The 27,719-nt window shown below is 39.9% G+C and overlaps 1 protein-coding gene across 1 annotated transcript; it reads right to left on the minus strand.

Moving 5' to 3' along the window:
- Nucleotides 1–519: 519 nt before the first annotated feature.
- Nucleotides 520–27,451, minus strand: ttyh2l (tweety homolog 2, like). The gene is made up of 14 exons (XM_040123696.1): nucleotides 26,978–27,451; nucleotides 23,072–23,244; nucleotides 19,256–19,367; nucleotides 14,342–14,562; nucleotides 11,437–11,532; nucleotides 9,794–9,866; nucleotides 6,309–6,378; nucleotides 6,137–6,192; nucleotides 5,147–5,239; nucleotides 4,970–5,062; nucleotides 3,665–3,807; nucleotides 3,347–3,532; nucleotides 3,189–3,267; nucleotides 520–1,868 (listed from the first exon to the last, which is right to left on the minus strand). The coding sequence occupies exons 1-14, from the start codon at nucleotides 27,104–27,106 to the stop codon at nucleotides 1,788–1,790; spliced, it is 1,605 nt and encodes a 534-aa protein (XP_039979630.1). The 5' UTR covers nucleotides 27,107–27,451; the 3' UTR covers nucleotides 520–1,787.
- Between the last annotated feature and the right edge of the window lie 268 nt (nucleotides 27,452–27,719).

Below are 27,719 nucleotides of genomic sequence, written 5' to 3' on the forward strand. Positions count from 1 at the left end.
TTTTTTTTAAAGACGGGCTGAGTACCTCGAACAGCTCCCAACTCCCCGGGGCTGGGTGGTGGTGGGGGGGGGTTCCAAGATCAGCACCTTGGACAGTGACAACCATACTTTTTTGCTACATGTTTTTTTTGTTTAAAAACAAAAAAAAGAAAGAAAGGACCCACCTGAGCTGACAAGGAGGACAGGAGGATTACATAGACTTGTGGGTTGGTCAATTGATCAACCTACGTTATCACGCCTGAACGTATTATTAGTTTACATTCGTGAGGCCGACCATATTTCCGTTTTGATCCAGGGGTCTCCAGTCAAAATTAAGTCACACTCTTTAATAGACAGATAGATAGATCTGTCCTCCCGGCGCCAGCAGAAGTTCACAGTCCCGTTCTCATTTAATCACCTTTTAAGGTGATATGTTGAGTGTGGTTACAAGTGCAATAGAGCACGCATCTGACCACAACCATCATTATCTGCCATTTTATTTCTTAGATTTATGTTATCTGTGGAGGGTTATCGCCTCATATAACAACACCAGGTACGGGACGCTCAAAATCCAAAATACCCTATTACCATTACTACAGGTCTTTCTAGGCCATCAGAGTCAGAATAAAAGAATAAACAACGTTAAAATAGAATAGAATGACACAATAGCACACAAGGTTGCATACAGCGTTTTATGGTCCAACATTATTTTAGTTTGATATGTCATCCAATTTAGATAACAGCATACAGCAGAGTTCTCCAAAATGTAAAGAACTGTTTCACATTCACAAGATATTGAGGATAGATGGATCTGAGAAAAAAAAACTTCAATCAAATCTGGACATTTGATTCATGTTTCATAACTAGTGGTGCTGGGTTTTTTTATTCTACTGAGTATTTCAAAATGCAATATTATTATAACACAGCAAATAAAAGTACTGACAGTTTTGTTTTAATTGTCTTTTTTGCTGTGATTGTCTCAAGGCACAGTTATAAATGCCTGGATGGGAGTCAGATCCCATTCTGCTGTGCTTATTTGGTCAAAGGCAATTTTCCCACATGCAACTGCAGTACAGTCTAGCACAACAATAAACCCCTCATCTGTGACTATTTGACTCATCCTTCATAACCAGGTCATACATTGCAATCCAGTGTTACAACAAGAACCAAGAGATGCTTAAATGTAGCAATTACACATCTAGAAAGAGAAAAAAAAAATAATGATCAGAAATATCAACTGAGCAGCATCTTTGGCTGTTCACAGAAAAACTACAATATTTGTTATGGTTTTCACTGGCATTTTTAAAATTACACAAAGGCCTGAAATTAGAAGGAATTCAATTACTTCCAAACAGTAGGGACTTTTCAAAAAGCAAATGTCCTGATGGATGGTCTGAGCATTAGTCATACCCCAACATCTCACTTCACATCAAAATACTGACCATGTTTATGATCATATCCATGCAGGCTACCAGAATATAGGAAAAGCAAAAAGGCATTTTTTGATCCATTCAGTTCAAAGGCTCTTAATTTGAGCAGCAGTATTTCCACACATCATGACAACAATAACAGTCTTGAGATGATCCTGTACAGGCAACCCTCTGTTCAAAACTGCATGCAGGGCTTTCAGAGCACTGCATGGGTGTGTTACTGAGGTAATTGCCTCATATGGCCTGCTTTCATGTCTCAGATTTGGACAGCGGGCTGCAGCTCCCGTAAACAGGATTATGCCATGAAGACAGCCTCCTTGGTAAGAACCCAGAGTCTCATACAGTGCCTCTCTGAATAGGGATTCAGTGGGTAGAAGGCTACACCTGGAAGTCAGTCCCAAAGTGTCTGATCTGGGCATCAGTCATAGATAGATAGGTGGTCCTCATACTGGGCGAATACTGGAAGGGAAATGATAAAAAAAACAAAAAACAAAACACAATTTAGCACATTTGCATTTAACGGCATCATAAGATAACATAAAGTGAAACATCAAAATGATGAGATCTAATCTAAGTTTGGGGAGCACTTGTTTTGATTATGAGTTGCTCTTTGATGAGGGGGTTGTGGAACCAGGGGATGGTACTTTAATATCAATGGGAGTTTAAGAGCAGATGAAGAGCAGATGGAGGGCATGAGTTGGGGGTCACAGGATAAGTAACACTCACACTTAACAGTCTGTGGATAAAACAGTGCCAAAGGTCAAAGGTCACACAGCTGATGCACTGTATGGAGCTTTAAGGGGGGGGTTATAGGTTAAACATTGTGCATAGCAAGCATCATTACAGAGATAAACCCACAGCGTGTTTCCGGGAGCTAAATGAAAATGAAATCAAACAAATCAGGAAGAAGTTAGACAACAGAAAACTTACGGTTTTTAAAGGTCTGAGTCAAAGGATGAAAATAAAAAAAGGGTTAGTTATAAAACACTTATTAATATTTGGCAGTTAGACACCTTATTAACAAACAATAAATAAAATGCATTGCCGAGCTTATTTGCAAAAAACTAAATAAAAAATTACACATATTTCTCTCTGTAGATTCATAAAATGCAGAATAGTTACTTTACTGCAAGTATCTTTTCCAAGGTTTCACGCATCTGTTTCATAAAAAAAAAAAAAAAAACCCATGCCAGTGACTGTTAGAAATGTGTCTCACAGAAGCAATGTAAAATTTCAAATAAGGGTCCACGTTGGCTCGCTCTCTTTCTCCCTTTCAAAGTCTGTGGTACGATCTGAATGCAGTTCAAGCACTGAGTCAGCCATGCAAACAGAAAACTTAAGCTGAAACTTTACCTAAAAGATACTTTAACAGTGCATTTACCAGTGTTATCTGTTATTTAGCTTCGACTATGGAGTAACACCACTTAACTATTAGTTTTTAACTACAAGGCAAACCAAGGCAATGGCGGAAAGCATACCAGCGTATGCTTAGAGCTTAGGAGCATGAGTGTCTGTCTGCATACAGAGATGGCACGGGGCTAAAAATGAATGCACTTCAGACAATGGCCAGCAGAGAGCAGTCTTCCATCACGTGCAGAGCCCCATAACTCCCCTAAGTAAATGTTGAGAGTGCGAGGTTGTGTACATTGGGAATACATTGCTATGTTCATGGTGCTGCTGTGCATGTTTTCTGTTAGTGTTGCAGCAGTGTTGAGGTAAGTAGTGCCATCATCATCATCATCACACTAGGGACACTAGAGCCTCGTAGGGCCAACGCACCGAGGGAGGCGGGGATCCTCTCCCTATCAGTGGTACGTTCTCATATCGAGGGCTCCCTCCAAACAGCATGGACTGATTCCTGTGACAGAAAGGGAGAGGAAGGGGGTGAGAGGTGAAACTCACAAATACAAACACACTGTCATCATCATTTATCTTACATGTATTCAGGGGGTGGCATGGCATTAGAAGCAGATTGTGGAGGTGGATGAAGGCTGGCCTGGCTGCCGAGGCTGCTGGTATAGCTACAGAAACTGTGGATGTTGGACCTTCTGGGGTTGTAGGACATCCTCCGTGCTTGAGGGTTGAACGGGTCCTCCTCATCTATGTCATCGTACTCTTTGTCCCTGGATGAAAGTGGTACACCCACACACAGCACAGACAAAGGCGGAAACAGAGAAAGTGCACGCATTAACACTTTGCAAGAGTTCACTGCTGGCAGTACGTAATGGGATAAGGGGGTCGCGCTTGGTGCTGACCTGCTGCCCATTAGTGTCCACACTCGGAAAATCGCACACAGCATGGCAGAGAGTGCACAGGCGGCCAGCAGAGAAAACAAAGAGAGGTAGAGGAGCCCTTCCACCCCATCATAGCACACACCCATAAGGGCATCCAGGTAGTCCTAGACATTTAGACACAATACATATAGTACAGTCAGTTATTGTCAGTGTCCAGTGAAAATATTACTTTTCACAAATAATGGTTCTACTTTCAGGTAAAAAATCAATGTATTGTGTGTGTATATCTATTCATCTAAAACCAGAGATTAAATTCATGACATGGGAACACCACTTTTTGAGGATATTTAATTGACTTTCATAAATTACCTGGAGGCTTACCTAACCGTAAACCTGTCTGGAAGCATGGCTAAACCTAACCTGACCACACTTTTTTTGTCTCCTTAATTAAACTGAATTCAGGTTTTGGTTTTTGGAACATCATAAATTCAAAGTTATTTCTTCAAAAAGGGCAGATTAAGTCCATATCAGGACCATGAACAATGTAGATAACAATTTAAAATGTAAACTCAGACTTTTACACGGGCCTTATACATAACAAAGTTGTCTTTCCATGCTCAGACCGTCATTTTACGCTGATGACATGCACACTAAAAAAGGAATTTTTGTTTGTTTTGCTTGTTATGTCTGAGTAATGACTAACAAGCTCTGAGAGCAGTCTTGACTGTGACATTTTCACAGTTGGGTCGTCACTTACAATTGTTTGGGATGTATTCATTTAATGTTCACTCCCTTTATAATGTAAACTGGATATATTACTGGCACGCTTGGCAACCTTACCCTTACTTGAACCACCACCCAGCTGACATCTTGAATAAACCCTCCCTATTCTGGCCCTAATGTGACATACAAGGCAGACACAACCACCACCTGACCTTTTCTCACACCTGCACCTTCGTGCAGTATAGACTACTGGAAAGCTCTATTGATCTCAAAGTCTACATCTGATGTTGAATTCACAGCAGCAAGAAAAGAGTCATTTCAGCACAGAGATGGCTTATTTCCTTTACAAGATAAAACTCTGACAATCTGAAACCCGGAAAAGTAAAGTTTGACTTTAAAGTCAGAAAAACTGAGGGTGGTGAATATAGCCTGTCTAGCAGACACAGAGTGTACTGACAATTGCAGTGGTGTATATAAACATGTCAGTGTATGAGAAGTACATAGCGATAAGGTTGAAAATCAGTCAAGTTTGTCCTGTAAGTGGCTTTGAGCTATGCTACAAAGCAGCCCTATTAAGGCGTCCTGGCTGGGATCTGACCTTACCTTGTGTAGCCCGCGGCAGTCAAGCAAGGCTGTTAGCTGGTGTAGACTGAACTCGGTGGAGTTCAACAGCTGCTGGATCCCCAAAAGGTCTCTCTGTATAACAAGGTAGGAGAGGGGGAAAGAATGATATACACGTCTCCACAGTCTGGTGTAATATTCTGTCAGCCAGCCACTTACCTGAGCAGTGGGAAAGACGGGCACCGCGAAATGCAGCAAACCCTGGATCTGGATTTGCATGGTGGTCAGAGAACGCTGGCAGATTGTCAAAGACTGTGAAAACATAATCACCCGCCAACATCACACGCACAGACATCCACCACAAACAATGGGAGGATCATATTAAGGAGAGCTTTGTTTGGGAACAGCATGTCAACAAGTAATTTGGTGTTAAGTAAGGCTTTCTAATGCGCTTAACAGAGGACACATTTCTTTCCAGGCAGATAGGCCCAGATTATCCTTCGTCACCAACCGTCTCGCCCACCTATCACTGTCCCTCCTCCCATTCTTGCCACCGGATCTCAAGCACAAACAGAAGACCAATATTTATAATCAACTAGGCCATCAGAGAAGAGATTATCCTTACCTACTTAACAAGCATTATTTTAATCCCTAAATGGATACTGCAATGATAACTAAGCATGTGGGTTTTAACAATTATTGGTCCTGGATTTAGCCTCCATAAATTTGTTCCATACATGCCACAGAAATACAGTGCTGCTCATGCAAAAATCTCCCATTATACAAATAATATAATACATGTGAAATAGTGGGGTCACACTAGTTTAAATTCTCCTTGATATGATGCCATAAAACTGCGTGTGGTGGGAAAGTGAAGAATTCCCCAAGAGAGAAAACCTCCTCATCTGTAAATGGGCATCCAGTTCACATTCTGTTCTTCAGACCTTCCCGCTGGGCCCAGTGTTAGATTAGGTGATCATGGAAGCTGCTTTCATTGTCTTGTCCATGAATTTGTCTATCACTCGCCACCCCACATTATCATCTGGTGCACCTAGTCATGTACAGTAAGAAGACCTTAACTGGAAACCTAACTGGCATCTAACAATGGAAAGCTAATTTCAACATAGCAATACATTCTCCAGAGAGTGGGACCCCTAAATAACAACATGTATAAGCAAACAGCTAAGACTTTGGACGTTAAGTCAATACCTGTTGGAAGGGGTTTGGTAGATTCGGACTGCAGAACAAATAATAGTGTGCAACATCTGGAGGGTGAGAGACATAGGGAGAGGGGGGGGTCAGTGAGGGAGATTATAATTGTGTTTTAACATTCAAAAACAGAGCTGGTATTTTTGCAGTTCTGTTTATAGACATAAATTACCTGCACTGATCAAATCCCTGGTTTTGTTGACAATAAACTTGTCTGGAGACACACAGAAGTCACTGGTGCCCTGTAGGAAAACAACAACAATATTTTGTAATCTTGCGAGTATGCAAGACCAAAATGAGTGCAAGATACAATTTCTTGTGCTGCGACTGAATAAAACTGATTTTACAGCACCACAAACTACTTGCTTTATAACAATTTTAACACCCTTTAACTCGGTAGAGAGTGAGCCTCTGAAATAAAAGTATCCACATAAATGCTCACACAGATGTGTAGTACAGCAGCGTGCAAACACTTAACACCCACTCTTCCACGCACATACAGTATAGATACACAAACATGCATTAAACAAGCACGCAGAGAGAAGTGTGGTATGTAGCAACAAACCCCCAGCTTTATTGACAGCGTAGAGCATTCTGTTCTTTGCTGACCATGTATGAAATCTACTAAATATTTTCATGCTTTTTAATTCATCCATGGAGAGTTGCTAATGTGCATGCATAAACAGTTAGGGGTCAAGATCACACAGCCTCCGTGCACTTAGTCTTCCCCAGAACATAAAAAGATGTGAATTTTTAAAAAAAAAAAAAAAAAAAAAAAGGGGGGGCAAACAGCAAAAATAAACAAACAGAGAAAATTATTACACGCGTGTAAAATTCACAGTTGAAAATAATGGGCTACCATTCAAACTGATAAAGTTCAAAGAGATGAAGACGTCTTTTGTGTTGCTGAATCACACATCAAAGCCTCATGCCATTTATTCCTAATATAGGCTTGCATCCACTGGTTTTCATGTCAGCACCGATGAAAAAGTTTCTTTTCAGAGGCTGACATTGCAAGCTAACCTACTTGTACCAAACCAATGATCAATAAAGAAACAAACGATGCACCACAGGATGCAAGAGAATAAAATACATGGGATTGCGATTATAAAGCAAGCACAAGAACGCAAAATAGGCCCACCGAACCTTCATGTCTTTTTTTTTTTTATCATAAAATTTAAGCTTCTCCCAACCTACTCTCAAATTATCAACACACCTCTGAACTTGACCCTGATCACATTTGTTTTTCAGCAAAAACTGTACAGCGAGATGTCAGCACTGCTGCTAGATGTTACTCTTCATCTCTGTCTCATTATACTAGTGGGGACATTTTGTTTATGCCGCGTCTCATCAAATATGTATAAATTTATGAGCATTTTCTAGGGCACTACCATCATCTGCCTTCTTTTCAAGATGTACCATGTTTTTGCACCATGCAGTTTTTTTGAGTATTGATGTACAGTGGCAACAAGTTTACTGGCGTGTTTTGCATACTGTCCCACATTCAAGACCGTGCTCTTTGATAATCCGCTTCTGTGCGGAGGACTAGCCAACCTATTAATAACTAGGCAGGTGCAGTTATTGAGAAAATTTACCTCAGGTCACCTGTGATGTGACAGTCTGAAAGTGACAGAGAGATGGATGCTAGAGACAGGCCTTAATCAACTATTTTGGATAAGATGGCCTGAGAGGTCAGAGGTTTTAATGCAGGGTCATGTTCTGCTATAATTAGCTGAGCTAAGCCACAGGCAATACTGCAGAGAAGCTCACCAAGAACCTCAACAGATGTCTGCATTTCACACCCTTGTAGTTAATTTCTGGTTAAAAACAGCTGTCTTCCCCCTCATTCTGTATACATCCCCTGCCTCACTTATACGGCTGTCCAGATGCCAAATCCTGTGGGATAATCCACAGATGCAAGGTCGCTTTACGGGAGGCAAGAAGATTGAGGAGAGGAGGCAGGATAAAGGAAGGCTGGAAGCAAGAGTTTACTCTTTGCACACCAGACAGTGTCCCTAATACGAGCTCAATTAAACACAGTCGGGCCAGATGTGCTGAACACATGGTATACGGACAGGAAGAGACAACAATCTGTCAGAGAGAAGGAGGACTGAAAGAGAAATAAAGCTAAGCACAACAAAAGAAGACATTCTGAAGAAAGCAGAGCTGGTAATTAATGCTAGTAAAAGCTTAGTTTACAACGTTGGTGCTAAGGGTTGATTAACCTAAATGGCTGTGGACCTGTAATCAGCTTTACTGCGTGACTGACCATAGAGAAGCACCCGCTGTAAACTAAACACAAGCTTTTTAAGCAGGAGAGATGTCCAAGAACATATGTTTATTGACAGTAATACCCAAGGGAGTAACTGCATGAGGTGTGAAGCTAAATACAAGAACCCACACTGTCCAACAAGATGTCTATGGTTTCTGGGGCCTGTATCACAAAGTGAGTTAATCTTAGTCTGGTTCTCTCTGGGTTATCTGGCTTCACTGAGCCTAACATTGGTCGTCCTGGATAATCCAAAACTGGTTATCGATTGGCTCTGTTAAGTCTGGGTTTACCTATCTGGCCACAAGCGTGTTCATGTGAAAGAGGAAGAGTTGTTAATCGGAAGCAACATCATCAGAAGCATGAATGAAGTACTTAATATGGCATGAGATGAAATGATGATATCAGCGAGAAATATGGTTATAGTGACGGCAAGGAAATGATATTCAACAAGGTGAAATCCAAACAATAGAAATTATTTCCAAATAAAGCTATGTCTATAAATACATGTGGTAATTATTTTGTATGTGTTTAGTATAGAGGGAGTATTTTTTTCTTTTATGTCTGATGACTATTACGAATATGCACATAAAAAAGTTAAAGTGAATGGTTTTACTGCAAAAGAAGAGAGGAGAGGAGAGAGGAGAGGAACAGTTCATGTTTGTTAAGGTCTATCTGACATAAATGTGGCATTTATAATCATGGGAAATATTTATGAGTGTGTGGACTATTTTACTGATACAAGACAAAAGAGTGCATAGTTTTTATTTCCAATTATCATCGCAGTCTTGTCATTTTTTTATGAGCTGCAGTGATGGAATAAGAGTGTAAAAGCATCAGTGCTGTCAGAAATCCTGCCGAGAACAAAATAATCTTTGTGCAATTAAAATGCAGCTATAATTTTCACTATGTAGATGTTTAGTTTGGTAAGTTCTCCCTTTGCTTGTTAAACCAGAGTGGACACACTGAAAGCCTCCAACAGCAAAACTGATGTCTAAAAATATCTGTGGCTCTTAACTCTTTATTGTAAACTCTTTAATCCATGTCGGGATCCTGCAGGAATGATGACCCAGTTTAACTAGTGAACTGTTTGGTCAGTAAGTCAGGCGGTTGACAGGTTTGGATCTGATCCTCTGGGTGCAGCCTAGGTTACCATGGTGATCTACCCCGGTTAAAAAGTGAGCCAGCTTCAGGATACTGAAAAAAAAAACTGAGTTAAGCCCAAAGATAGCTTGATAACTCACTAATCTTGCTTCATGGTACAGGCCCCAGCTCTGGGCGTCCGATGGGGAGATCAAAAATTTTAGAAAGTAAAAAATAAGTAAGAATTAAGCGTGATAAGACTTTAAAGAACTATTTTTTTTTTTTTAAAGACATTGATTTCTCACCACAGCTGTAGCAGTGCCCGCTCCCAGTGAGGCCCAGCTCAGGATCAGAGACAGCATTACAAAAGCCATGATCCTGGAGGAAACCAGCAGAAGGGAGAGAGAGAGGGGGTGAGAGGCAGATGCATACAAAGACAAAGACACATGGGGAGAAGTAGATGAATCGGTTTTTCTTTGTACTAGTGATCTTCAGTCCCTTTTCACCAAGTTAATTTGATTTATTCTTTTCAGCTTTTGCTTGGGAATTGTTAACCTTCTGCCTGAAGACAGAGGCCCAGCTCATACTTTGTACTGGTGCATCGTAGAATAGATGACACAGCTGAAATTCAATTTATTATTGAGTGATATGAAGATAAATTAACTCATGACTCCTTGCTGAATTCATTTGTTAGTTCTTGACTTTAAAAAAAGATCTATTCTACTCAGAAATAAACTTGATTGAAGCAAAAGAATTGTTCAGCTGAGGTCTCTCAAAGCCACAACTAAAGATAATCCTACTGGACGTCTGGGGACTTTCCCTAACTGTCTTTTGTCATTGCTGCTCTGCCGGATTCCACCAGGAACATTTTAACTGGCAGCACTTCCTGTCAGTCATGGATGTATTAGCTGTCAATCCATTTGCAGAGTCACTGTCAATCAAAAGCTGCCACGTGCTTTGGTTTGTAGACCTCGTTTTCTCTGCCCCCTTTTGTCTGAAAAGAGTGATGAGTTCAGCAGGGTCATAACATTGTCGAGGTGGTTCCTGAAAAAAAAAAAAAACATCAAAAAAAATCTCCCCACTATTAACCACAATTTCTTAGTGACCATTGGCAGAAGCTAGAGAAAGCGCTGGGTGAGAGAGGGTGATAAACCGAGTAGAAAGAGAAGAATGGCCCCCTGATGGATGTAAAACGGCTGCAGAGGGCTTTGCTTCTCAACTCACTCCTTGGACCTTCTTGAAAGCACCAATAAAGTAGCCTGAGAGCACTTAATAATTAGTTAAGGGACCAGACTCATCCTGCTCGGGGTGATCAATAGACATTAGTGGGAGCCATCAGAGGAGGATGGGAAGAGAGATCCTGAGCATCATCTGCTAACACTGACACGTAGACCGCACTAAATTGGGCAAATGGGATAGGAAGTTTGGATTGTGGCTTTTATTTGTCAAACATCAGCGTTGGTTTAAATTGTTGGTTGCAATTTACTGAATCAAATGTGCATCTTCTTATTTTTTCTGCTTATGTCAGAGCTTTGGAACCTAAACTTCCTATCTCTTTTTTAGAAAGAAAACTAAAGTGGTTTTGATCTAGACTGAGCATCTATGAATTTAGCAAACTCATCAGTTGGTTTGATTGAGATTAAATCTAAACTTGGTGCTACAAGGTTATCTTTAATTGTCTGTGGATGAAACGTAAGGCGAGTCACTGAGGAGAGGAAAAGAGGCAGTGCCACTGTTAGTGTTATTTGAAGATGTAATGCTATTATTGGTGCTGTTAATGGAGTGACCTATATGGTGCCAGAGAGGCTGACCGCTGCCCTGTCTGTCTGCAGTCTGTGATCCAAGCAGAGGTCATTGAGAACAGATGTGGACTGCAAGGAAAAAAAAATGGCCTCATAAACAAGCTGAAAGGCAAAAATACCTCCACATACACACTCAGGATACATACGTGATCAGCAGCCATCGAGCATGCTTAGCTATCCCCAAGCACAAGGCCAAGCAGATGACCAAATCCAGGATCAGCAGCAGCAGATAGGTCAGCCATCTATAAGACAGGAAAATGAAGCACCAGCATAATAATCCTGATTGATCACTTTCGCTTGCAAACAGCACACTTTATGCACAAGTACAAGCCCCGGGAAGGGCCTGCCTGACATATGTTCAGCACTTAATGTGTGAGATCTGTGTGTGCTGTATATCAGCATTCTTGTCTCCTAGTTAGAGCCCATCTGTTTCAGGTAATATTCAGGCTGTTGGCTTAATAATTCAACACCACAAATCCATAGATATTAAATTTTCAAGCTCTGAAATTGTCCTTCACAGGAATGGCCTACATTCAGCCAGGACTTGTCTGTGTGTGTTCTGACCAACCAAACACAAGGGAATGCCACAAGTACTAGTGGCTTTGTAAATTTTACAGCAATGCCTAAAAACATCGACCTTCAGGGTGTCACACAAACAGGCAAATTCTGAAGTAAATATGTATGCAAAGGTCACTAGAGAATATAAATCACCCATGCTATGCGAAGAAGTCCAGAGGTACTCTAATAGACTTTGAAAATAAAATGTAGATTGGCTATTTCTCTACTCACAGAAGAGGGCATATGGTTGGAGAAAAACACTTACTGAGACTGCACTTTACTTTATCTGCATAAACAGAACAGCAGAAATATTTCTGTGAGCACAGGGGCAGGGGGGGAATCCAGAAACAGAATAGGTAAGAGAGTATAATATTGGAAAACAGAGCAGTGTCATTTTTTCCCTTGTTCGAAATAACACTGGGTTGGCTGTAACATTTCCTGTTCATCAATAAAGCCCTGCCACAGGCTGTTCATAGCCCAATGGCTGCATGAAATCCAATCAAGACCCAGGAGATTGGTATCAGGATGCAAAAAGTGGCAACTGTAGTCCAAAAGAAGATCTGGCGTTGGGATAGAAAGAGCAATATGTATGTATGAAATTTATGATAGGAATAGGTCGGTGAGACAACACTACCAGTGATACAATAGTGGGTAGTTGTGCTTTATCATGCCAGGAATTAGAGATATAGTACTAGATATAGTACTTGATATATGCCGATACAATATGATGTTGGACACTTGTATAAGTTAGAGAATGAAAGTTTCAAAATGTCGTCAAAATCAAATAAATAAATTAAAGAAATTGTCTTAATCAGCTTATTTTGTGATTTAAGTAGGACTTTATAGTTTACATTAGAGACAAACAGCCCACTCACCTTTCATTTTGGTTAAGACCCATTTCATACCATGACTACAGGGCTATACATAAGTGTCCCTTTTTGCAGGCACGCACTTACTGCCATACATAGGTTTACATGGCAGCCGGCAAGACGGGCAGGTGAGGTCATGAATCATGACTCACGGATAATCTGCTCTCTTAGATCGTTTGGATCCTAGACACTGAAGGCACTCTGAACACCCATATTTTCTTTGCACCTCTAAAACTGCAATATGTGTTGAACCTCTTCACATTCTTTATGTAGTCTAAAACAAGAAAGCTCCATTCTAATAAATACAAAACATATCATAAAGAAAATCATATAAATAACATAAGTCAACAGTATAAATCTTACTATTAAGCAAATGTAATCCTACTAATAAATAGAGAAATATCTGTCTGCCTGTCTCTCTGTCTGTCTGTTGGTCCTTTGATTTTCTCAACAACCGCTCAGCCGATCGACTTCAAACTTAACGTGTGTATTGCTGAGGACCCAAGAAAGTGCAGTGTCGACTGTGAAGGTTTTTGGATGAGCGGTTCTCGAGTTTCCTTTAACGGCCATGTATAAGTGAGAAAATTGCTTAAACTGATGTTGGATGCAAGTGGAGGTTATCTAAAACTGTCTATCTTGTATATAACCAGGGTCTAGGTGACTAACACAACTTTCCATAGACACAGGGAGTTGAGCATCATAGCAAACAATAAACTATGCTGTTAATCATCTTGCTGCGCACAGTTGCGTAAATAAGACACATGCTAATTGACGGGATATTATCATCTCCAGATTCCTAGAGGACTTGCTCTAACATGCACCCAGATAAGCACCTGTCCCTGATTAACTTTGTGTCTATAAAGTATACCAAACAAATTATTTTGCCGAAGGCAGCATACAACCCTAAGTCTGTCTTTTGTTAGTCTCTTTTTCCAGTGTACTCAAGTTTACTCGTACAGTACAGTCATAAACAGGTTGCAAATGTAAAACTTTACGGCACAACAGCATCGTGAAGTTTTAAGTTTTATGTACTCAGAAATAAAACAAGCCACAAAAGCTCTCGAATTACTCTCACGATTTGGAGCAGCAGGCTTCGGTGCCTCATAAATTATAATTTCCTTCCTGAATTATTGCTGGATATTTTATTCATTTGGACTACTTTGTTGTTGATTGGGTTCATTAATTTTTCTATGTTTATTGAATTTCATTTCTGGCCTCTTAAGACTTTCTCAGAGTTCCTTTTTGGAAAAAAAAAAAGAAATTCTCAAAGAGAGAACCATGTCAAAATAACTTCAATCAATGTAAGCTAGAGTCTTGGGGTAAGGTCATTTACGGTCTAATAGCCATTCTGCCATGCATAATATTCTGTGAGAGCAATAAGCATTAAAGCTCAAACTGCACAGTGGACAATAAGCTCAATTTCATCTTTCCTTTATTTGGCAATCAGGAAAAATAGCTTTTCCGGTCTGTGTTCCAGAGGGGATATCAATAAAAACCCATCTGCTCTGTGTCTGGACTGGATGACTTATGGTCCCATTCTGAGTAGCATGTTTACTTCAGCCACACAAAGATGAAATAAAATAACCTCAAACACCCCAGGGGGAGTGGCTGAGGCCCCACCTACCTGTAATACTCAATGAAGGCTGTTTGGTCAGCAATGGCTGCTAAGTCAGCATTGGCTTTGCTGATGTCTGGCAGAGTAGTTAGCTCGCGGATGACATTGTTGACCATGAGCTGCATGAAGCGAAGAGCTTGGAGGTAGTCGGCCCTTGTAGCAAAGATCTCATCCAGCCGTTCCAGGTGCTGTTTGAGTCCAGTTTCCGCATTGCCAAGAGATCCTGCAACCTAAAAAATAAAATGAAGGTAAGAGAATGAAAGACATCAAAGAAAATGGGAAACAGTGGATAATAGAATAAGGGAGGGGGAAGGTGAAGAGGAGTCAGAATGAAAACAGGGTCAGAAGGAAACAGGAACAGAAATAAATTCATGAAAAAAGGGATATTCATAAAGAGAAGATTGAAAATATAGAGTGAGGTGAAAGAACCAAAGGAGCACTCCCTCGAGAAAAGATTAACTCTTCTCCTCAACCGTGTGTTTTATTCAGATAAACAATGTTAGAGTGGAATACTGATGACAATACCGGGGAGACCTGTTATCACAGGGGTCTTTGATAGGGAGAACAGAGTGGGGGGAGTCATGGTGGAGTAGAGTAAATACATTTTACTTTTCTGTTTGAACAAAAACAATGTGATGCAGCAAACGCCTGCACTTTCACAGCAACAATGGAACTAGAAACAGGTCAATTTTAGCCCGATGCTGACAGGGGGAAATTGTTTCTTTATTGTAGCTCCATTTCACTGAGATCACAGCCACAATAGCTTGACCTACTTATATAGATATTTCAAAAAGTGACATTAAAGGCCCAATCCACTCTGTCAATTAAAACAAAAGGGTAAACCTGCCATCGAAATTGAAAATGTATACTTGAAAGTAGCTGTCCCTCTAAAATTGATTGACAAGTCTTTTGATACATAGACCTAGACTAGGTCCAGACAGAGTGGGTTTATATCAGTACTATTTGTGAAAACATTAGCATGTGTAGAACACATACATAGAAGAAAGAAAATCAGTGTTTCCTCTTTTTGAAGGAACAGTTCAACATTTTGGGAAATACACTTTTCCGCTTTCTGGCAGAGAGTTTAATGAGAAGAGCGATACCAAACCATTGGTCTGTTAAATAGAAAGCTACAACAAGCATCTGGTAACTTAGCTTAGCACAAAGACAGGAAACAGGGAAACAGCTAGTCTCACTCTCTCTAACTAACAGAATCCACGTAAAAGCACCTCTAAAGTTCATTAATTAACATGCTATATCTCATTTGCTTAAGATGTACAAAAAACAACATGTAAAAAACGACAATTTGCCATTTCACCAGGGGGTTATCGGTCCAACCATTTCTTGGCTCTGAGCAGTAACTTCCTGGAGTTTCTGCTGGTTGCCTGGCAACTGCACATAACCCCCTTTGAAAATGGAAAAACTGCTATTTTTACACTTTGATTTTTTTACAGCTTAAATAAATGAGATACAACGTATTAATTGGTGAGCTTTAGAGCTTTTTTGTTGCCTTTAGACTAAGCCAGGCTAGCTGTTTCACCTTCTTTCCAGTCTTTGTGCTAAGCTAAGCTCACCAGCTACTATACTAATATGTAGCCTTATATTTAAGGGACAAATATGAGAATAGTATCAATCTTCTCATCTTACTGTCCACCAGAAAGCTAATAAGTGTATTTCCCAAAATGTCAAACTATTTATCTTTAGGTTGGAGGTTCTAGGTCAAGTAGATGCTACATTTGCATTTTTTTTTTTTGTCAAGAGAAGTGTGGTCCGAGGAACAGCAAAGATAACAGTTAAGAACCTCTTAAAGTCACAATAATTTAACAGATGACAGGTGACTGTCATCGCTTAATATTACAGAGTAGGAGGCTCGAATATTTTCTGAACAGATGTTGTGTTCTGTGATCTAATCTGCAACAGTTTGCAGCAGTCCCACTTTCTTTATAGTCCCATCTTTTCTCAATTACACCGATGACTTCTTTAACACATCCAATTCTTTGCATAAGACTGTTCATTCGCAGGCCATGAAAACTCACCACAAAGGAGACAGAAATGTATCTTGGTCTCCTTGACACTATAACATTTCAAACACTCTTGATTAAATTCTACTGAGTGGATGCTTCTGATGGTTTCTAAGAAAGAGTATCCATGTGGAGATGAGGCAAAGATCTAGGCCCATCCTCCACTCCAACACTCCCACAGGGTAGCGCATGCGATTGCCAGTAAACTGCTCTCACTCCCCGCCTCTATGTTCATCATCTCTCACAGTTCCTGCCACAACACCCAAACAATCTTATCTCCGAGCCAGTCTGCCTGAGTGTGAGAAACGGGATCCATCAGCTAGCTGCTCTGGGTGATCCGCATTTCCCTAATCTGAATCGTCCCATCTTCCTTTAAAATGGATTAACGTTCACTCTTACTAAAAGCGGGTCACAAGGAGGCTTCTCCATATTTTGACATGCCGGCTAAATGAAACTGACTGATTTGAGGCTCGCAGCAGCAGTACTCCAAATGCCACTTCATATGCAACTGAACTGCTCTGCCTACAGTGTTTTTATATATCTGAGATGTACAGTATCAACTTGTGACAATAAAACAATATACATGATCACAGTATTTCAAAATCAAGCAGAGTCATAGATTAAGAAATAGGACACTGAGGAGAGACATTCAGGGGAACTGATGTATAGTGAAGAAAGTAGCAATCATTTTGTTCCAAGAATCACAATACGGCTTTCACTTTCAAAGAGGAGGAGCTGCTATACATTAAATTGTAACTATGGCTGTAAATTGGAATAGGTGTAGTGTGAATGCCACATTTCTTCATCCGTTACTTCATGGCAGCACTGAAGAGCTTTTCATATTGCGAGCTTAACACTGGAAATGAGGCTGAAATAAAGAATGCCTGTGAGCAATCAAAAGCTCCCTTCCATAGCAAAGGGAGAATGCTCCTCCTCATCAGATCTTTCCCTCTATTACACACGAGGATCCTTTGCAGTGTGAGAGTGCATATTTTATGATGAGAAGAGCTTTATCAAGCAATCAGTAGAGCCAAACAGCTCTTAGTGTAAATCACTAACCTCACAGGAGTCTCGTGAAGCAGAGATTAGGTGGCTCTTTACTCTGCAGGACAAATCTGATATCAACCCAGTGAGTGAAATACAAGAAAGGAAATATCTTTAAGGCTTTAAGATAAAGGAAACTACTGAGGAAATTATTTTTGAGGCGAATTAGAAACACACATGAAAAGGCAGAAAATGGTTTGGACAACCAGTAAAGAACAGTCGAGAGATTACTTTCAGTCTCAAGACTAAACACAGACTAAAGCAGCTTTACGGGATGGACAGCTGGCCAACTCATCAGCTCTGTAAGTGGAGTACATTACATCAAGATATGATTCTGCAAGTGAGAAAGCCCTTGTTCCCCTGGGGAACATCTATGTTTCTCATGCAGCCATAGTATAATACATCATGCTACAGTATCAAATCAATACCAAGACACCACAGAAAAAGTCAGTAGGAAGACTGTGGACTCAAAGTTGAATCCCATTTATTTCCTACAGCACAAAGAAAATGTGCAATGGGATGCAAACTGCATCCCATTGCCAGATTACTTGTTACACCAAGCTGAAATTAATGCAATCTAATACAACATCCCTGAAATAAATCCTATGGAACTTTATGGTCATTTGTGGTGCTGCTGAATTATATTGCATTATACTGAGAGGTGTTTCTAATATTTATGTCCAAATGTCCAACACATTTATGTCAATGAGGGGAGACTAAGTACAGCTTCCACAATGACCATAAAGGTGAATCAAAACTGAAATGAACCAAAAAAAAACCTCTCACAAAAAGTTTCAACAAAAACTGAACTTTAAAACCTTCCAAAAGGTAGATTCTATCGCTTGGTGTGCCTAATAAACTGGCTAATGAGTGTTTGTTTCTGAAGTGTTCCTTTAACCATCATGACCGAAATTGTTGTATCATAAAAATCAGTGTGTGAGCTGCAAATGTATTAAATCTAAATCTGTTATCACCTCATATACAGTGATATTCAGAGTGCACAATGAAAGGGTGCGCGCCAATCCATTTGTGTCCATACATTAATATAATATGTGTGCATATGAGGCCTTTAAGTGGATGTGTGATACTTACATGGCCATGCACACACACACACACACACACACACACACACACACACACACACACTCACATACAAACACTCACACATACAGTACAGATAGTAAGACTGAGAGAGATGGAAAGAGGAGAGGCTTAACATCCATTAATGTACTGCAGATGGGAGTTAATCCTCTTCCTCCTCACTGTGATTATTGCTTCTTGCAGGGCCTTGTTCTGACTCCCTTGCTCGCCTTCCCCTTTCCTATCCCTCCTCCCCCGTAAGCCTCCCAAATAACTTCCCTGAATGCAGGTCAGGAGTTGTGTAGAAAAAAAAAAAATCCCTATTTACAAATCCCGTGTCAGCAGTCACCTCAATTCCTTCACTGTGATACAAAGCGGATACAGACCCCATGCAGTGAGGAGCTACTCTGAGACAGATGCACACCCCATTAATAAAGAAGGAGCTCTGGTGTCTAAAAGCTGTAAATCGGTGTTTCCAAGTACAGTCAGACAGTAAGCCATGAAAGCATCATGCTCTGTGCCATCCAGGCTAATAGAATATGTTGTAATTGAAAAAAGCTACAATATAAGAATCATGAGATGAGAATTTATTAACAGCAAAATGAATATTCATAATTTCTGTTAGCTCTGACATTTTTACTGCCCGGCCAACCCGCTGTGTTTCAACTGTAAAATTGTTAGAATTGCAACTGATACAAATAAGTTTCAGTGACCACATTTCATGTTTATCATGATACAGGTGTAGGTTGTAGAGTAGAGCCTGTTAAGCTTCTCTCACCAGATTGTTGATGCCACCAAATGTCTGATTGGCATTGTAGAGTGAGTAGGTCAGCTGGAAAACCCCATCGTTGGTCTCACTGTTTCCATAGAAACCCACCCCCACAGCAGAACTGTAAAAAGGGAGAAGTTCGGGTAAATATTAATAAAATAAATAAACAGTGTTAATTCCATGTTTGTTTTATCATGCTACTTCTGGATTATGGATTGCATCAGGTTATTAAAAGACAATTAAGACCAAGAAATGTTATTCATTATTTCCCAAAGGGGAAACATTGTGGCTTTAGGGGAAACATGGGGCATATCACACCAATAAAGCCTTTGTATAGTTTTTTATAATCTTACTCTTGTTCTTACTCTTGAACATTTTTTACTGACATTCATAGACTAAAAAATGCCACTGGCATCTGGACACTTTTCAACAAATCCATGAATAAATAAAAAAAATGTGTTTGGTTGGACATACAAAAGATTATGAGTAATTTGACTCCTAGATTTGTGTTTGTAAGATATCTTGATGAAGTCCAGGCAGAATATCCAGCTCTTATTGTACTTGCTTCACTCATCTTCCACCTAGCTTTCATATGGGCTGGGATGTTGATATGTAAAATCCATCCATCATTACCTCAATCTGTTTTGCTTACTCTTGTTTATTACAATTTGAGGTTTGGAGTTAAACATATCAAACCTCTATTTCCAGCTGCAAGCTTGAATTTGTTATCCCATTCTTGGCCAAAGCCACATCAGAATTCTGCTCGACATCTGAAAAAGTATTCAAGTGGCAATGCACAGGATCCCTATTTCCCTCCTCCCTTCAGCCTTTTGTGACTGTGCCTGAGCCTCTGCAATAGGGAGGATTAGTGTCCTAACCCCCGGAGTCAGTGTACCCTACTGCTAACAGTCTACAGTGACATGAGCAATGATACAATTTCATCTAACTTGACTGCAGTATGGTCGCTCTACACAAAGGTCGGAGGTTAGTAACACTTTGAAATGCATTTAGGGGCAGTTTCGGCCACCATTGGAGGAAGCTCGTTTATCACACTTCGGATAGCAGGAGACCTGAGTAGGATAGTTGTTTTCTGGCAAACCGCATAAACACACAAACACAAAAAGGCATAATCTACTAAGTTCTAGTTTACTCTCATAATAACTCATGTGTTGAAGACTTTTAACAGCATCTGTGCTGCAAATCCCCCCAAATAATGGAAACAACAAAGGAAGTTGGTGAACTTTAAAGTGAGGATGTGGAGTATAATTATATTTTAGCATTTAATCCATACTGTCAGTGTGTGTGTGTGATATGTCATCGTGAATGCAGCATGTGCATAGGTGTATCTTTCTTTTTGCAGCTGCCAGCTAGCTTCCTGTCACTGTAACCTTGTAAGCATAATGAAAACCACTGCCTAGGTCTCTTCTATTAAACTATTTCCCTCTGGTTATGATTAGGGGCACTGGGGGCCACATTCTGTACAATCCGGTCTAAGCAAAAAAAGATACAATTACAGTAATCCTTAGACCCCAAACTGCATGGATGTGGTTATAAAATTACTTCATTCAGTTGGTTAAAGGAAACGGAACAATCTTGCTTTATGCTTTTCAAGACATTTGTGTTCCAGCTGATCTGCCGTGGCCTGGACAAAGAGCCCATCATTAACCCCGGTGGCTAACCCAGTGACACATCAGCGACAATAAAGACCCGCTAATGATACAGTAGTGAAACCGTAATGACACAGCACATCATGGGGCAGTGTAGCCTCAAGGGAAGCATGTGTGCTTTTGTGGCAATAGAAAAGGCTGCCTGTAGCAGCTGGAGGTGTTTAAAAGAACCCACACTATGAACCACAGGACTCGTGCATATGTACGCTCCAGGATATGTAGTGTCGTCGTTCCTCCAAGGATAGATGACTTCACTGACTGGGAGACGACTGGACAATTGTACCTTAGTATTCAAATCATGATGTGGGCTGAGCTGAACAAGTAATGAACAAGTAATGACAGATAAACGCCTTGATTCTTTGGAGATCAGCATATTGCTGCTATAATAAACTATATCAGGGTTAACAGAGACTGACACAGTGAGGGAGGTTTAGTAGAATATTAGATTTGTTTTCTATCTATAACCTGAATTTACTCACTCCCCTGGGGTCAGAAATAATCATCCGCAGAGGTGCAGCACCTCTTAAACCCTTTTAGTACTCAAATTCTGCAGTGAAACTCAGATGTAATTCTTTTTTAATATCACTCTCATTTAAACAGTGGTAAAAGGTGAATTGGATGGTCATGGTAAAAAATATGATCTTTCTTAAATGACATGCAAGCACATCTCGACTCATTTTAGCTAATAAAAATCCCATGACCCAACAGAATAAAGGACTAAATGTGTGCAGTTAAGTAACATATTATACAAAGGCACATTTGTTGCATTTTTGTGTTTCTCTACAAGCTTTCTTTGTTCCAGTGTAGCTTAAAAAACTTACAGAAAAATGAAAGAAGCATATTTTCAATTAAGATAATCCTGCTACAGCTCAAAACTTCCATCAATAACAAGACCAGTCAATAGGCACATAGGGTTAAACATTAAAGACATGTCAAAAGCAATAACTTCACAATCTCAAAGAAACAAAGACAAAATGATGTTATTACTGAGTAAAATTTTATGTAGAGGAACCCAGTACAAGTGTGGGTTTAAGCCACAAAACCTAAAATGTAATAAGTCTGTCTCTAAGTCTCTCCTCAACCTGATGCTTATTCATGGCTAGATTATTTAATTGGATGCTGTATGCGATAGTTTATTTGTTGATCTGGGTATTTTTATGTCCATTGGAACAAGCCTGTGCAGAGACGGATTAGTGCAGAGACTAAATAACAGAGCTCCTTTGCTAAAGAGCATCATGCCCACTCACTTAGCATTACAACAAATTGTGTGTGCTGTAGCAGTGGTTTCGATATGGATACAGAAAACTAACAAAGTTAGAGGCTAACACTCAGATAAATGTCACCAGTTTAAGCGCAAATTCAATGAAGCCCTCTGGGAGAGACTCATTCTCTTTCATTCTCTGCCAGAATTAAATCATACACAAAAGTACAATTGTGTTTGCTGACGTGGTTCTGGAAGTTTTATTGGAGCTCGCTGCTCGTTTTTTGCTTACATAAACCTGCTGCAACAGCAACCATGCTAATATTGCTACTAATTGTAAGATTTGGGTACAGTATGTGTAATTAACAGTTGGCAGTGGAGCGAAGCACAAGACGATATTTTGTAAAGCACAATATTCAAAGGGCATAACCAAAGCAGCAGCTACACTAGCCTTATGTGTATTCTTTCAAAAGAAAGAATTGTACCTTGGTTACAAGTAGGTAGTGAAGGTGCATATTTGCACTCTCTCTTTCAGCCCATAGTACTGTCAATTTGTATTCCTAATCTGAGGCCACTAACAAATCTCACACCATATTAAAATATTGTATGAAAAACAAACTGCAGATTTAGCCCAGTCTATTGACTCATGTTTGAATTTGAGCAGCATTTCCTTTGGCAGTGCCATGCTTTGTTCAAGTGACCCTGGATTATCAGACCAACCTTATGTACAATGTCATCCCTCTTCCTGAATGTCTGGATTAATTTTTGGTGTTTTCCATTGTTTGCCCAAAGTAGATGGGTGCTTTGATCCCAAAAAAATTCCCCGAAAAAACAAAACACAGCTTTCAGTTCATTTATGCTTATGTGCAAAGCTACTGATTGAGGTAATCATGTGTATTTGTGAGTTTGGTGGTACAACAAGACACACAACGGCATTATTTTACCATTCAGACTTACCATATGATGAGACCTGTGATGACGGCAGCCCAGGTGACACAGCAGGTATCGGGTCTTTTGGTGTCTTCTTCTATGTCCTTGCGGCAGCAGCACAGGCAGACCAGATATACTGCCAGAATTAGCAGGCTCAGAGCGAGACCCACTGCAGCCGCACATGCTATTAATATCAGAGACTGAGGCAGGAGAGTGGAGAGAGAAAGGATGCAAAAAGACAGAAATACCATCAGTTGAAAACTGAAAAATAAGTCTACCAAGAACTTTTCAGCAGATTATATCAACAAATATCCTCACAGAGTCACACAGCGGTTATGTGAGGTCTCAAGGTGTCAGACAGCCTGACCCCACCACCTGAACCTTTGACAGCCTGAGTGAAAACAACCCACCAGTATCAAACAACACTCAGGTATAGAGATATTTTTGAGGTTTGTGTGTAACTACCTCATCCACTGATTAACATTATCACTGCTGACTGCTGCCTACAGTAATGAGAGCAGAAAAACAGAAGTTGGGGGTCTTGGGGCAGAGAGAATTCACAAGGAATCCTGGTTTTTCTGCCAAGTTCAGCAGGAGTACTTGGATTGTTGCTGAGGGGAAAACAGAAATGATCCAAGGCTGCGGGAGTGGAGTATCATGTGACACAGTGGCTTTCATTCAGTCTTGTGATTTCTGAGTGTACAAAATATTTAAAGTCTGAAGGATCGAGGAAAACAGAAGAGCACTGATGTAGAGAACATAGAGGAAATACTGTATTGAAAGAGTCTGCATATGGACACTCTGCACATTAAACACAATGTATTTCAGATTACTCCATGAGTAATGTTTCACTCTCTGTCGAGCTGCTACTGTCATCACTGTGCTTCATAGTAAGTAAAAAGAGTACAAAAATGTACATACAGAATATACAGAATGTTCCAAGGCAGAGAAAAATGCCATTGTTTGCTTGTTTCAGATTATACCTCGGGGGGATAAGTTGCATTACAACAAGCAGTTTAGAATCCTGCTTATTTTCTTACAGAAATGTCATATTACCATTTTATTGAACAAACTTGCTAATAGTTTTCAGCAACTTATTTCCAAATGCATTAGCTGTCTAAAGGCAGTGGACACATCGCTTGAGCCGTTTGTCTTTATACCACCATTTAAAAACAAATCCCCAGCCGTTTATACTATTGTGTTTATACTGCTGCACAGACACTGCTACTGTCACTGGCTGACACTTTGAGTGTGGTATCAGTATCTGAGCCAAAATATCCAGACTGGAGGATCCCTTGTGTTTATCATTAAGAACATTTTGTGGGTTCAAACTCATAACATTTGAGCTCTTGGGTAGTTTAAAGACAATCTAGCAAAAATAAACATGACCTTGATTTTACTTGCAAATAATTTCCACTTAAGTTTTAATGCCCACAAGTTCAAAGAGCCTGGCTCTGGCTGACTAAGTGGAGCCGTTCCTGGACTACAACGTCTGTGACTAATTATTCCATTTGGATGTCACTGACACTGTGACTGAATATAAATTATGCTCTTTGCATATCATAACAAAGTCCTTCATTGTTCAAACTTTGTTTCAAGTTAGGTTTCGCTGAGCAATATTTTTGCTCTTAGTTTCGCTTATCAGGTAGGTTAGCAATTAGCATATTGCAGTTAAAAAAAAAAAAAAAATTAGATCACCAGACACTAAACTAAAACAATGGCCAGGGTGAATGAAGAAGCATACAGTATAAACACTACATAACTGGCATTTTGATGTGCATTACTTTTCATATTAAGATCAATGGTGGCCTCAAAAATGCCAAAAATGCCCAAACGAACAATGGGACTGCACAGGAATAAAAATAAAAATAGAAAGATACAGTTTACTTTATATAAAGTGATTTAACATTAATTACAGACCCGCACCAAAACCTTAATCCAATGCTTTGCTAATCATTGGTTTTGATAACACTGTTGAGGAGCCAAGAGACGCTATGTGTGTAGAGTCTATGATTATTTCAACCCCGGTTAGATTTCCCATCACTATAGCTCTGTTCAGGCCCTTCATAAGCACAGTGCTGCTGGATCCACTCTTTCCTCTAATTTTCCACTCCATTGTTTTGTAATTAGACATGCAGGCAGTTCAATTTCCACCGGCTGCAGTGCCATAACAAGGCAAGGATGCATGAAAGGAAGGAAAAAGAGAGACAGAAAAACAACCAGAGTATCAATGGTCATTGACTAGAAGGTCATTGATCTTTTATCTTCCCAAAAGGATGTTTTTCTATAAAGTAGACTTACGTATGGATACCTCTCTAATTTAATTAAAGGGTAAACAACAAGGTTTAGGAAAAGTGTCTGTGGCGTCTCGGCAATTTCCACTTTTCTGAAAAGACAACAGACAAAGATCAGCATGTCAAATTAGGAACAAGAGTTATTTTGAGGCTTGAAAGGCTTTGTCAACCCTACAGACTACCAGCCAGTGTGACATTGCTGTGACTCAGTGACCCAAGTGGACCCTGGTGCATGAAAAGAGGGGCACAGTGGAGGACACAAGTCAGTGCAGCGAGGTTTGTGGTAATGGCTTCTGTATTCATAAATGACCTGGGGCAATAGGACTATGCAGTGCCACTTGGATATGCACTTACACACAGATACACACACACAAACTCAGTTCATTTTTTCGGGGACTGAATTTTGAAAGATAGCCCAGAAAGTAATGGATGTGAGAAATCTTTCCAAGCTCAAAATTAGATCAGTACCCAATGTTATCGTCATACAGTGAACTAATATGCCCAAATTAAAAAAAAAAAAAAAAAAAAAAAGATTTGGAAACAGTGCTTTCTGTTAAAAAAAATTAATACAAAGCTTGTATTTAGTTGGAGTAAATTAAATAATGCAGTGTTGATATTTTGACTCATATGAATGTCATTAGTGATTTTTAATTAAATTTTCAGCTGCCAAAATATGCTGTTGTGATATCACATGACTTTTTTGCATTGCGAAAGAAGACGAATCCAAATTTTTTGTAGACAAACACATTCTAAACCAAGTCTAGATTTAAGGAAGAGTCAAACAGAAAAAAAGAGAGGAAAATGAACTCCATAATATAAAGATATAAAATAAAGGTAATGATGCACTGATGCACTGCAGTTGGAAAGCTATCCCCATCATACAGCATATTTTATCCATAATGACTATGGTCCACAGTCAGTCCTCATCACTAAACATGACAGTCTGAGACATTTATATGGCCTAAAATGGCTGTGTAAATGTACTCCGGGGAAATTATAATAGATGTTTTTGTTTTATACGCTGGGACAATTGTTTCTAACTTTTAGTCATTTCTCTTGCCATCAAATTTGAATTAAAAGAAAATTGTGGATAAAAAAAAAAAACCCCACTGATTTCCTACAGGGAATAAGTTATTGATGGTGTAAGGTTGAGCAGTCATCCAGTGTTACTTTTTTATTTTATTTTATTTTTTTTCACTTAGCAGTTGATACAGTGGAGACAGTATGATATAATATTGAGGGGGGGGGGGGTACATGATGAGTATTTAGATTATCAAGGGCAAAAAAAGGATTTGTTGTGTGTCTCAAAGCAGTGCGTACAAACTTGCATGTACAAAATCATACGTGTATATACAGTAGATGCTACACATAGTTAATACAGGTCATGACATTGGGACCAACACTTGTCTTTGAGGGACCGGTGCTTCAGAGAAACAGTCAAAAGGAAAAAAAAAAGAAGGTTTTTTTCAATCAGCACAGCATTGTGCCTTAAAGCACTTTTTGTCACACTGTACTTTTAAATATTTGGTTTACCGTTGTTTTTGAAAGCCAGTGGTCCACAACGGCACCGATTTTTTTTTTTCCTAGTGAGATTCTTTGGAAACTACTTGCGCTTTTACGCACAGGCACAGTTACCAACCTGCTGATAGCTCGCCTCCTCCGGTCTGAAGGTGTTGTCGACCGACTGGAAAAAGAAACTCAAGTGCGGGAAATTGTGCAGCCAGTACGTCCACCACGGAGCAACGTAATCAAGCCTGGCGGTGGCCATTCCTGCTTTAAAATCCACCGGATCACGGGCAGCACGGTTCCCTCTGAGACCTTGACACCCAAATATTCCCAGGCTTTGCGAAAAGAAAAAAAAAAAAAAAAAAAAGACGCGACTTCAGTACAGCTTACAATTACCACGGACGATTAAAGAGGAAGTTCCTCGTTTGCCATGACACTTTAAGATCAAGGCTGACTATTACTACTTCCCACTCCAGTTCCCATAGTTGTTTGTAAACTCTTGAGTTACGCAACTACAAGAAAATACGCAGCTTCACTGAGGGCCAAGCGTTTGGATCCGAGACACGGGACCGAGTGACGATATCAACCTTCCTCCTTAAACAGAGAGGGCGTGACAACCACTTTAAAGTGAAGTGGGCCAGGCCCACCTCACTTTTGGAAGGTAAACAATTATATGTTAACCCTCTGTACTGACAAAAAAAAAAAAAAAAAAAAGTATGTGGTGAGAGTTTTCTCTGTTAAATTTGCAAACTGAAAAATGTAAATGATCAAACAGAGAGAAGAAGAATTCCTCATGACACATTGTTCCGCATGATGCCAGTGGCCTGCACCCACTTCTCCACACATGCGCGATTTTTTTTTCCGAGGAAACTCAA

The sequence above is a fragment of the Xiphias gladius genome, chromosome 3 (genome assembly GCF_016859285.1).
Source record: "Xiphias gladius isolate SHS-SW01 ecotype Sanya breed wild chromosome 3, ASM1685928v1, whole genome shotgun sequence".
Lineage (NCBI taxonomy): Eukaryota > Metazoa > Chordata > Actinopteri > Istiophoriformes > Xiphiidae > Xiphias > Xiphias gladius.